Source organism: Dermacentor silvarum, chromosome 4 (assembly GCF_013339745.2).
Source record: "Dermacentor silvarum isolate Dsil-2018 chromosome 4, BIME_Dsil_1.4, whole genome shotgun sequence".
Lineage (NCBI taxonomy): Eukaryota > Metazoa > Arthropoda > Arachnida > Ixodida > Ixodidae > Dermacentor > Dermacentor silvarum.
Genome location: NC_051157.2, coordinates 5,306,519 through 5,319,557, shown reverse-complemented (window position 1 = coordinate 5,319,557; position 13,039 = coordinate 5,306,519). Strand labels below are relative to the sequence as shown.

Below are 13,039 nucleotides of genomic sequence, written 5' to 3'. Positions count from 1 at the left end.
TAGTTTTTTCATCCATTTTCATTTTCATTAATTTATCATTTCTTTAATTCAATTATTAAGTACAAGTAATTTTCCCCTATGTTGTCCTTGGTGTTATTGTTTGTTGGCTCATTATGATATGCTTATTAAAAATCGAGTCCCTCGGTTCCCTTTCTTCTCGTTCAGAATCTTGGATATGACACATGCACAGCCAACTGCAAAAGTTTTTAAAGCATGAAATCCGACAAAAAGGTGAATTTTGTACCTTGGCCACTGAACCTAGAATTGGGGGCTGCAGTGGGATGGCCACACAAAGAGGTATACCACACACTAGCACTCTGAGAAAAGACACTTAAGCAATGGTAAAAAAAGAAGAAAAAGAAAGTCATTACATTTTTTGAGCCGTGCAGAATCACAACCCAATTTCTAGTGAAGCTGTTTCTTTCTAGTGAAGCTGTTTAAGAATTTCAGTTCACTTTAATTAAACCAGGCCCCATCGGAAATTTCGGTTATACACTGTAAGTTGTAATGTGCTGTCTGAGGAGCGTTTTACCTAAAAAGCTTTTCAAGTTCATGCGTTATTATAGAAAATAGAAGAAATTGAAATAGGAGTGCCATGCCGCTAGGAGGCAAGCTTCACTGCCAATATAAACACTCTCCCTTTGTTTCAACGCTTTGTCCCTCAACACTCCTTGCAGTCTCTCGAAATATATACACGGTGGCCCATTTAGTTCACCAGGAAACAGCATATAACAGCTGAATAATGTTTTAAATTTAGACACTTGGATAAATAATTTTCTGCACAGTCTACAATTAACCAACATGCTTTCATTTTTTGCAGTCATGTGTTAGGCCCCATCCAACACATGAGGATAGCTGTTCTGATCAGATGTCGGGTAGTGCCCGACACGTATGCTTGCTTGTGTTCGGCGGTTATTTGGGTTGGTAGAGCCAGTTTGCGAGTGCATTTTCAGGTACAGTCAACGACCTATTTTCCGGACGCCCAATTTTTCAGACATGCTCTATAATCCGGACGCCTTCGTGGCACCGCCACGAACTCCATAGAGTCAGTGTACAAGAATGCGTCTGAAATTTCAGACGCAAAGAAACCTTCGCCGTCCGATTTTACTATCTTTTTGCCAAGACCGCAGTTCCAAAACGACATTATCGTAGCCACCATCGCCGTCATATTGATTATCCCACCTCATCGAACCGGCACTATCGTACGCAGATGTGCTGGCGTAGCCACAACTGCGGCAACGCTAGGCCTAGCTACTTCAACGTTCGCTGCCAAGTTTCTTTCTGTTCAGTATCGTGTTTTTCATTGAAACTATTCGCTACTGTTAGCAACGGCACCAACTCCGCCTTTGTAATCCTCGCCAATGTCTTGGAAGCTCGGAAAGCACGGCAAGTTGCATCATGCCGGTTTCCGAAAGTCAGTTTCGCCTCAATACAGTGTCACGCAGTGAAGCATATGTAAAGCATTGCGATGAAGCATACCAATATTGGGAAGGGGCAATTGTCAGGGAACGTGGTATGTATTCCTTAATTATACATGCATGCACCTACCGTCTCCTATCACAGTATGAGCACCGATATGCCTATTAAGTGTACCTGCAGGCCTTCAGAGCTATTTCGGATATGCCTGTGGCGATTTGAGCTTTTGGGAGCAGTAAAAGGCATGCATTAATTTTTTCGGACTGCCCGATATTTCAGACGTTCTTGGGGCCCCTAGGGAGTCCGAAAAATCGGACGTTGACTCTAATAAGTGCACTTAGCAATGTTCCAGACGAGATCGGCGCTTTTTTCTTGCATTCCTTCATGCTTGAAGGAATTTTCACACCATTTGTGGCATGAAGCACCAACAGGACGGTGGCGTTTACTACCAATGCATTTCATAGCCGACATTCACGTTAAGTTCAGTACATCAGACGGTGATTTTTGGGCACTGGATGACTATATTTCACCTTCAAATGGTGAGCACGTGTCCTCAAATGAGGTCACTTTAGAAGACAGCAATTATGAGGGCCCTAAAGACCTAGAGTGAAAATCTTCCACCCGTCATATGACTTCCACCCAGGAGAGTGCTTCGAGCGCTACCACACAATGCTCAAGTACTGCTGAGAGCCTCAGAAATAAGTAGGTTTTCTGAAATAAATCACTTATCCTGCATTCGTCTACTTGAGCGCATTTTCTGCATGGCATCTAAATGCGTGAAATGGTTCCTGACAGGAATGAACACAAATTCGGTAGTTGCACATGACCACAAAGGGTTGTGGGAAATGGCGGAAATCTGTTGTTTCTCCCACTGCGAGGCGCGCCCAATATACCCTTGCTCGACTCCCCCTCTACCCTTACTCTTGAGGAGAGGACTGCTACCTGAAAAAATTTAATTGGGCTCCTATGTACGCTGTGAAGGTGGTTGGCCAGCGAAGCTATGCTATCACCTGATCCGATAGACCAACGTGATGTAGCCTTAATTAAATTATTGAACAATGCACTAAATTAAATGACTGACAGCATGACAGTTAAATGAGCATAAAGCCGTTGTGCATATTGAAAGTGCTGTTCCGTTCCGTCACTCATTGCATTTGCGGTGTTCTTCAGGCATCCTAACTGTGTGTAGCTTGCTTTAGGCAGGAACCGCCATGTCCTGCCTAGCCTGAGCACGAACACCGTTGTGCATATTGACGTTGCTGTTCCTTTCGTCGCTCATTGTATTTGCGGTGTTCTTCAGGCGTCCTAACTGTGTGTAGCTTGCTTTAGGCAGGAACCGCTGTGTCCTGCCTAACCTGAGCACGAACACCGTTGTGCATATTGACGTTGCTGTTCCTTTCGTCGCTCATTGTATTTGCGGTGTTCTTCAGGCGTCCTAACTGTGTGTGTAGCTTGCTTTAGGCAGGAACTGCTGTGTCCTGCCTAGCCTGAGCACGAACACCGTTGTGCATATTGACGTTGCTGTTCCTTTCGTCGATCATTGTATTTGCGGTGTTCTTCAGGCGTCCTAACTGTGTGTAGCTTGCTTTAGGCAGGAACTGCCGTGTCCTGCCTAGCCTGAGCACGAACACCGTTGTGCATATTGACGTTGCTGTTCCTTTCGTCGATCATTGTATTTGCGGTGTTCTTCAGGCGTCCTAACTGTGTGTAGCTTGCTTTAGGCAGGAACTGCTGTGTCCTGCCTAGCCTGAGCACGAACACTGTTGTGCATATTGACGTTGCTGTTCCTTTCGTCGATCATTGTATTTGCGGTGTTCTTCAGGCGTCCTAACTGTGTGTAGCTTGCTTTAGGCAGGAACCGCTGTGTCCTGCCTAACCTGAGCACGAACACTGTTGTGCATATTGACGTTGCTGTTCCTTTCGTCGCTCATTGTATTTGCAGTGTTCTTCAGGCATCCTAACTGTGTGTAGCTTGCTTTAGGCAGGAACTGCCGTGTCCTGCCTAGCCTGAGCACGAACACCGTTGTGCATATTGACGTTGTTGTTCCTTTCGTCGCTCATTGTATTTACGCTGTTCTTCAGGCGTCCTAACTGTGTGTAGCTTGCTTTAGGCAGGAACCGCTGTGTCCTGCCTAGCCTGAGCACTAACGCCGTTGTGCATATTGACGTTGCTGTTTCCGTCGCCGCTCATTGTATTTGCAGTGTTCTTCAGGCATCCTAACTGTGTGTAGCTTGCTTTAGGCAGGAACCGCTGTGTCCTGCCTAGCCTGAGCACTAACGCCGTTGTGCATATTGACGTTGCTGTTTCCGTCGCCGCTCATCGTGTTCACACTGCTCTTCGGGAGTCATAACTATGGCCTTCCCATTTAGCACTATCACAACACAAATGAAATCAGTTGCTGGGCAGGGTTTTCTTTTACATATGAAAGTGTAGTTGCATCAATACCTGCTTCGTATGCTACAGTTGCCGCTTCCCGGCAACTGCAGCTTATGCAACCGTAATCTTCACCTGGAAACGCGTGCGGTGAACGCTATGTGCTTCACATTGTTTGAATGCACCATATCATCTATCATGTGGTTTTGACACTTGCTTTGTGCTTTTCTTTATTGAAATGAATACTGGGGTATGTCTTGTGTGTGCAATTCCAATGGAGATAGGCACTTTTCGCTTCAATTCGTGGAATGGTTTTCTGTCGACTGTTCTGTCGACAGAGAGAAAGAAATCCCAGGATCCAAGTCATATACAGCTTCGCTGTAAAAGGTGCCGGAGGAGACGAGTGCAAGAGACCGACTGGAGCGGAAGCAGCTGGAATTGGCGTCTTCCAAGAACCACGACCGAGAACACCATGCGACGACGAACACTGGAGGCCACAGTACTAAGCATGGTTGAATACTCCCACTTCTTGCTAGCCTGCCTCCTTCCCATTTATCAAACATGCCGGAAGCCAGCGCATTTTGCTAGGAAGGCCTAATAAAGTGTTTGGTAAGTTTGGTATCACTGTGTGTCGTGTTTATGCCTGGGTGCCGGTGTGCCTCCAAGGTTGGTAGCACCAAGGCGTGTGTGCACAATGGGAAGCTAGATAGTGCCTGTAGAGCCTGAGTATGAGCTAGGCGATGTGGAACTAGCTTACAGGGTTAAACTTTGCTCATTCATCACCAGAAACATAGCTCCAATTTTACCCAACCATGAAAATCAATTCCAAGTGTAGGCCTCTCAGGACAACAGAAAAACATACTAGTATGTTGTTCAAAAAAATGCAGTTATAAAGCTTAGGAGCACTTGTACAATTGATTTACTGCAAGGCCCATAATTTACCCATGAATTTTAAACTTTGGCCACACATCGCCACAACATGCCACCCATTTCTCATAATTCCGAACCCGATGCCACATTCTGTTTTCGCAGAACACTGGAAAATATAGCATATAAGAGCTGTATAATGCTTTTGAGCACGTGTAAGTAATGTTTTTTGCAAAAACCGCAATTCGTTGATACTCGAACTTTGTACATCAATGGCTAAATGCCACCTGTACCTTCCGAATATAAACTAAAAGCTATGTGCTACGTTCAGTTCTTCCAGGACATTGGGCAAATATTACAATGTTCATAAAAAATGTATGTAATGCTCTTAAACGCTTGCAATTTCTATAACGGCTTACACAGTATTAACCTACACAGTATATATTCTGGTTATACATCACCCACAATATTTCTTCCCATGCAAATTGAATCTTGGTGGCGTATATAGTTCTCCCAGGACACTGGGCCAACGAAGTATACGCTGCGTATAAAACCAAGCATTTAGTAATTTTCTCCAAAGCCCCCCAAACTTAAACTTCTGCTGTACACCACCTATAACATGCCTTCCATCCTTTCTGAATATAATGTTGCTGCCATATTTGGTTGTCCCAGGGCATCGGGTGAACTTACTAAGTATTTCACATTACACCCCTAAACAGGCAGAAAACGAATGTCCAGTAACTTTTACTTAGTCCCTATTTGGCACATAGACTTCAACCTTTTACTACACATCCCCATCCCCTCCCTCTGAATTGAAACTCCGTGCACCACTTAGTTTGCTCATAACACCAGAAAAACATTAAACATTTTCAAGTGCTTCAAGTTGCACTAACAGCTTCACTGTAAAATTGCAGGACTCTTACATCAAGAAACCGCTGTAAGGTTGGCTGCGTCTTGTCCAAAAAGGCTTGGTCATAGCTGCGGAAGCGAGGTTTGCTCGCAGATGGCAAGCTTGCTTGCTTGAGCTCAGGGCACATCTGTGGTGATAAATTTACGATCACAACAACACAATCTAACTCTGGCTGAGGTTATTTGATTTGGTGAGGCAAGAAAGAGTAAGTGCCTGTACTTGCCGGCAGGAGCCTTTGGCGGAGGCAGTGGAAGTCGCCAATTGTCTTGGTAACTACCCAGCCAGTCTGATTATTATCCGGTGTGCTCACCAATATGTTAAAGTATGGCACTGGTTTAGGAGAACAGTCCTTGACAATCTAAAAGAAAGAAAGAAAAAAAAAAGAGCATTTTTATTCTAATTATAATCTACTGAATGTGCCACTTACAAAGACTTGCATTCAGTTCAGCATGTGCCACAACTGAGTATACAAAGGCAAGCCAATAAAATCTATACACGCTTTCTCCCTGCAACTCCCAGTGTTATTACTCTGGTTCAGCTTGAATTTACTGTGTCATAAATGTAGTAGTTGTCCAAACAAAAAGTCCCTACAGGGATGCGAGCAACTAAGGGAGTTCTGGGGCAGCTCTGGGAGCAGAAAATTTGGCGCTTTGGAACAGGTTTGGAGTATAATTGTCCATTTTGGAGCAGCTTTGTAAAGCTCAACATGAGCGAAATAGAGGCAGATGAAAAAAAGGCATTCTTTGACTTTGCAGAATGGGTACTATTAACTTACGACAAATCAGTGCTGTGGACGCCCGCAAGCTGGAGAAAAGTTTGTGAAAAGGGAAATTCCTCATCCACCCGACTGTAGCATGAAGCTACAAAGGAAGCCCATAAGGGTTTCTCAGAAACCATATGTGGCCAAGAAAAACATAACCAAGGGCTTCACGCAAACAGCACCCACTGCATGTTGAGAAGCTTTTGTTAATGCGAGTCGAATTTTTTGTTGTGCAACACTTAGGTTAATTACGAAACCTTTATTAACCCATTATGACCCATGATAAAACTGCCAGTGCGATTTTCATCAAAGTTTGTGAATACTGAAAGAACAACACAAATATCACGTCTTCAGAACATTATCAAGAAATACTTATTGGTTCTTAAGTTACAATGGTGTACTACATCTAGTACACTGGGCACATGAGGTGGCCAAAGCCCTTGTCACTCCGCTCCTACCTCCATGTATGAAATTTTCTGAAGCACCCTTTTTCCGGGCACAAGGTGGCCGTGCACGTCTCACATCTCTATGAAATTCGAGCGTGAAAAAGTTGGCATTGCAGCTATTTTCCGATTTTTATTGCGGTAGTGACCATGACCATCCGCCATGAGTGTGCAAACAACACACGCAGCAAGCACGGCAATGCCGACATCGCGAGTGTGGCTAAGGTGTCCTCAATGATGCTATGGCGATGAAACCATTTTGGCGGAATATTGTTTCAGGCTTTGCTAACCTACACTAACCACAGATGTAGTTCACGGTGAAAGCATCCGTGTTGTCCTCATCACGTTCCTCCTCATCTGTATCTTCAGCTGGTTCTGGCGGCAGAATCACAATATCAATGCCCTTTTCTATGTTTTTTGCACTCTCAACTGCATCCAGAGCTTCGCACAAGCGGCAAAATGGGTTCCTTGCAAAGGAAAACTTTGTATCGATGCTTGAACACAACTAAAAACAAGCGCTGATTTGCAACTGCTAACGGGGGCCCCCACCGTACTATAACAAGTATACCAAACTTTCAATGCGTGTTCTGTTCTTTGAAATGAAGCTGCTGATTCGACAGTTTGTTTCTAACACACTCAATGTATATACTAAGTACCATAAAAAGCACAACGCAAATATATAAAGTAGGTGAGTAGAAATAAATGGAAAGAGAGTACACATCCCAATTCATCACGAGTCCTCAGTTTTGCTGGAATTGGCGTGAAATTTGTGGACATGAATGAAACAGTAGATTCTACCCTGTATAAGGGTGTGTGTGCGCACACGCCCTCTGGGTGCGATTAATGGAAATAGCCAAAAGGAAATATTCAGTTGCTCAAGAGGTAGAGATGTGAAAAGAAGTGTGGGTTAACTTACTGGGTTAACTTATTTATTCCATAAGGTGCCAATGCAAAGGTTGTAGAGGACGCTGATAAATGACCAATAACAGCATTTAAAGCAACCTATACTCCATCTCCCAAGTCGTTTGCAGCACTGCCGAATGTATGCGGCGTACACAAGTAAAATCTTTGCGCAGTGGAATACAGTTTTTTGCGTAGTGGAATATAGTTCCAGGTGTAACTGTCTGATTAATGGCAGGATTAGACAGTTTTGTTTTTGCTTGGCACATGACACATTACAGCTATACATAATATGCTAGGACCTTTTGCACATGCATGTCGTACACCGCAAATTCAGCAGTCGCTGAGCAGACTACGTGGCGTGGATGAACACATCTCGAGGGGCATTCCGCCTTCCTATTGGCTAGGTATTTCCTAGGTATACTTGACTGTGGCGCGAAATACATTAGTTAACCTTTTTTTCTATATGTTCTGACGCTGTCATTAAACAGTTGGTAGTTTAGCGCTTCACTGTCTCCTCTCTTCTGTCCCCTTTTCACGAAATGTATTTCACGCCACAGTCAAGTCACGGCCACTCGGTGAAACGCACGAGGCGCGGCCTGCCACAACGCGTGGCGAAGTATGGGCGGAGCTGTGAAGCGAAAGTTGACATTTTCCGCCGCTTTTTTAGGGGTGGCGCTACTATCTTTTTTTTTCTTTTCACTATTGCAATTGCTCTATTCACGCTGAACAACTTTTTTTCACTGCATCGTCTTTACATAAATATGCTACGCATCGGCAATGTGGCTGAATGTACAATCCGTACGTTGTAAACTGCCATCTACCCCATTTTTCTAGAAAGGTACGTGAAACTAACGAAATATAGCAGAAAATAGTTATAGAAACCTATGTCAGTATGCATGCATTTGTAAGAAGTTTCATATTACAGGGTTCTTTCTTCATTTTTTTTATTACCATTGCAAGTGCTCTATTCACGCTGAACACAACTTTTTTTCACTGCATCGTCTTTAACTTAACTTTTTTTTTATTCAGGCAAAACGGGTACAAGGTTTGCCCGCGAGGTAAGGCAAAAGAAGCGCTTAAACCTCCTGATTAGGCCTTACCTCACTGGGGCAGCAGAGATAGCGGAATTTGCAAGTTACAGAGTTACAAAAGCAGTTTGTAAAACAGACATTTCGTAACTACATACAAAACTATCTTTTAAGCACACTGCAGAACACAAGTCGCTTGTAAAATAACATATGAACGAGTTAATACATCACTAACATAAAGGTAACATTTAAAGAATTTAATTATTACATCACTAATGCAACAACCAAGCATCCTTAACACTGAAGAATTCACTGTTGCATTAACATTTATACAGCATATCTAGATCAGAAGAAAGAAACATGCTCACTATGAAGTTTTGCATGAAGTACATAAATATGCCACACACCGGCAATGTGACTGAATGTACGATGCATTATAAACTGCTACCTACCCCATTTTTCTAGAAAGGAGAAACTAAAGAAATCTAGCATAAATAGTTATACAAACCTATGTCATTATGCACGAACTTGTAAGAAGTTTCATTTAATGTTTTTGTTTTCTTTCTTTTTTTTTTACCAGCAAACAAGCACGCCAAGCGGGGCAAGTAAATAAGTACACTCAACAAAAGCGCCCACTGTATCACTGTACTGCCTCTCGATAAAGAACTCGCCAGTTCTCTTGAACGATGGTCATAAGGCTCGAAACCAGCGGCAGAAGTGCGCCGTCCTGGCCGCGTGTTTCTATTTGCGCCCAAGCCCAGCGCTCGACCGCTGGCGCCCCCATTTGCCGCTCGCGCGTACCGTGTTTCTAGGTGGTTTCTTTCGCCGAGGGCGTTCAAACGCAATCATATGGTTCGCATGAATGCATGCTTTGGAAGCGTGGCTGTATGGCCTAGTGGTTACGTTGCTCGCTTTGAGACCAGGCGTACGTAGGTTCGAATCCTGCCTTGGCTAGAAATTTTTTTTCTTGGTATCACGCTTTTTTTTTCCCTCCTCTCTGTTTGCCAGCGCTGTCGGTTGAACACCAGTGTCACGACGGAAGCCGCGGTGCCGGGCGCCGACACGAAGCGGCAGTCGTTGGGGTGTTGTGGAGCGCAGCGTAGCAAAACCCCAAATAAAAAAATACTGCTCCAGTCAGGTAGACTGCTCCCTTCCTGATGGTGAAATTATATTTGGATCATCAAAACAGTGATGCGTTTATTCAGGAAAACCATCGATCCCCTAACAGCAGCCACAGTCGTGCCTAGTCACCACCAGCCCAGCGTGTTCTCCGTTCCAACGGCGGCGGCTAGAAACATGGTACGCGCAAGCGGCGCATGGCGGCACCAGCGGTCGAGCACTGGGCTTGGGCGCAAATAGAAACACGCGTCCTGGCCTATGTGAGCCTATTAGCGGCCCAATACCGACTCCAGGGTATATTGATATCCTTGCAGACAGCGTTGATATGTTATTTTATATTTTGGAAACTAAAAGCACAACTCTCGCGTAAATAAAATGTAAACATGAAGCGCGGCCGCTGCGCGAAGCATGTGGACGGCGCCAAAGAAATGCTCCCACCCACGTGCCTGTCCCGGAGCAGTGGCGCGCTGCGGTGGCGCGGAGAACTGGGTGCCTCACACTGGTTTCGGGCGACGTGGCAAGCCGCACCTTGTGCGTTTCATCAAGCGGCTGTGGTCCTAGGAAAGTATACCTAGGAAATCTCAGCACGAACTTGCCCAAGAAGAAGTTCTTTTGGTATATATTTCTTGTACAGTGGGCTCTGGGTCTCTTTTCCCCGGTGATTCTTCTTCAAGTCTTCGAACAAGGTGACATGGAACATTGTGGCAGCAGCATGCCAAGCATGCTATCTAGGGTTCTGCATCAGAAAAGGCTTCCACCACGTGAAATCACTGCTATCTTCAGATCCGTATTTCCATCCTGGGGCCACATCAAAAGAATGTGCAAGATTCTACGTTCCGAGCTGGGCCGTCACGTTCGGCTTTTCAATGACCTTCTCAGGTGGATGTGCTACACTAAATTCCCTGCATGTGTGGCTACAAGGAAACTAAAGGACTACCAGAAGATGGTGAGTACTGCCATAAAAACAACGTGGAACAGCATGCTCTCTTGCCTTCTAAGGAGTATGAACAAGGCAACCACCAAGAAGAGCCGGACAGAGAGACTGAAAGTTATTGGTGATACTAATATTCCCGACAATACTATAGCCAACCTTCTTAATAAGGGACTGAAATACAGACTTGAGCCTCAGGTTCCAGCACAAGAATTTCTGGCATTGAATCGGCAAGTCGCAAGAAAAGCGCCCAAGGAACAACGCGAGCGTTGCCTACTAGATGGAGTAGACAGCCTACACAGGGCTGCCCCCAAGACCGGAACTGGTCGTCAGGCGCGAGTGTGTTTTTTCAGACAGCGAACTCTGTCTAATGCTGTCCGATAAGGAAGGCGGTTTTGTGGCTCTGCCTAGGCACGCCTTTAATGGAAAAGCACTCGAGGCAATCAACACCAATTTCAAACCTGTAAAAGTCAGCTTATCAAAAGTTAGGAAAACCATGATTTCTTTCTGTGAAGAAATTGTCTGTGAAAAATTAGATAAACAGATTAGAAAGAGCAAGAAGGATTCTCTTACAGCTTTCTTCAGTGCCAAGGCCCATAAGGTTGACGACTCGTTTAGAACGATTATTAGTGAACGCGATACGTGGAAATATCAAGTTAGTAGTTTTTTTGCTGAAAGCTCTGAAGCTTCTTGATTTTAATGACCCTTTCTTGACTGGAAGCTCGGATGAAGTTTTTGAATATTTCGACTGAAGCCAAGCAATAGGCTATGTGTTCTCCATTGACGTGAATGACCTTTTTTACTCAGTTCCATATCATGAGCTTCTAAAAGCGGTTATGCAGTGCCTCTATGAAAGTGGCGAAGCTGGTTTTGTGTCACAAATGGAGATGCCGGCATCTAACTTTGCACCCATTTTATGTGACATCTTTTTATCGTAGTTTGACCACGAACTACAATGTGTTTTTACTTCATCTCATCATAATGTTCTTTAAGTTTTTAGATACGTTGATGATTTTTTAGTTGTTATTGACAATAGGTGCCCTTTGCCATGCCATAAAATGGTTGAGCAGATTTTAGACGTTTTTAGAGTAAACGCAAAAGGACTAACATTTACTAATGAGCTTCCGAAGGACAGTTCATTGCGGTTTTTAGACCTTAATCTAACACTTCTGAGTGATCACGTTTGCTGTGCGTACATCCCTCGAGGTAAAAAAGAATTGTTGCAGTACGACTCAGCGCACTCCAAGACTGTGAAGCGTGGAATCGCTTTACTTTGCCTGGAATCGGCTCTGCGCAAGTCATGTGTGCATATGATGCAGGCAAGTTTTCGCAATCAGCTTGAGAGACTTTTATGGGCTGGCTTCCCTCAATCTGTCTTAAATTTTGTGATTGAGTCCCTGTTGCAAAAGTTCAAAGCTACCACTGCCAATGTGAAAGCGCACTCGAAGGAAAGGGAGCGTGTTAGGCCAAAGGTAGTCCCATATGTTCACCGTTTGAGCCATAACCTCAAGAAGGTGGCTACCAGATATGGCATTCCCATTGTTTTTTTCAGCTCCCAATTATGCCCTCGTATCACACGCGATGGGGCGCGGGGCTGCCAGAAGCAGCATGCACCAACCCTGTCAGGCGCTGTATTTCAGGGGTGGTTATTGATATACCCCTAGACTGTGGTAGGTCCTACATTGGACAAACGGAATGTTGCATTAATGGCAGACTGAGGGAGCATGCTAAGGTAAGTGTGACAATGCGCATCTTCCTGCGCACTGGTAAGGCCTGTCCTTTTGAGCCACGCTTTAAGCAAGTATCGATTCTGGGCAAAAGTGGCAACAAGACTTCTAGGGAGTTGTTGGAAGCTTTCTTTACTGAAAAGAAAGAGTCTCATTGTGTTAGCAACACATCGATCACATGGTATTCTGCAGAAATGTGCTTTCTTTAAAAAATGTTACCATAGCCATGTAGTTCTATGTCATACCTCGGCTCTCTGCGCACGCGCGGAAGTTAACCTTTTTTTCTGTACGTTCCGACGCTGTCATTAAACAGCTGGTAGTTTGGCGCTTCACTGTCTCCTCTCTTCTGTCCCCTTTTGAGAAAATGTATTTCGCGCCACAGTCAAGTATGCCTAGGAAATCTCAGCACCCACTTAGTTCTTTTGGTATTGGCTAAGTAGTCTTGCAGCTTCCACAGTGCTGCAAACGGCGGTAATATCAGCAGTTTCAGATGTAAATGTCGTCACTTATAATATTATGCACATGCAAACTAGGGGCATGGTTTTGTAATAATTTGGAAAG

The 13,039-nt window shown here is 44.4% G+C and overlaps 1 protein-coding gene across 2 annotated transcripts in view; it reads right to left on the bottom strand.

The window, feature by feature from the left end:
- Positions 1-13,039, bottom strand: part of LOC119449355 (sorting nexin-25) — a 112,213-nt gene that overhangs the window by 30,252 nt on the left and 68,922 nt on the right. For both annotated transcript variants that reach the window (XM_037712523.2, XM_049665181.1), the window contains 2 exons: positions 5,791-5,925; positions 5,581-5,694 (listed from right to left, as the gene is read on the bottom strand). In XM_037712523.2, the coding sequence (XP_037568451.1) occupies positions 5,581-5,694; positions 5,791-5,925 (249 nt within the window). The remainder of the gene's footprint in view (positions 1-5,580; positions 5,695-5,790; positions 5,926-13,039) is intronic.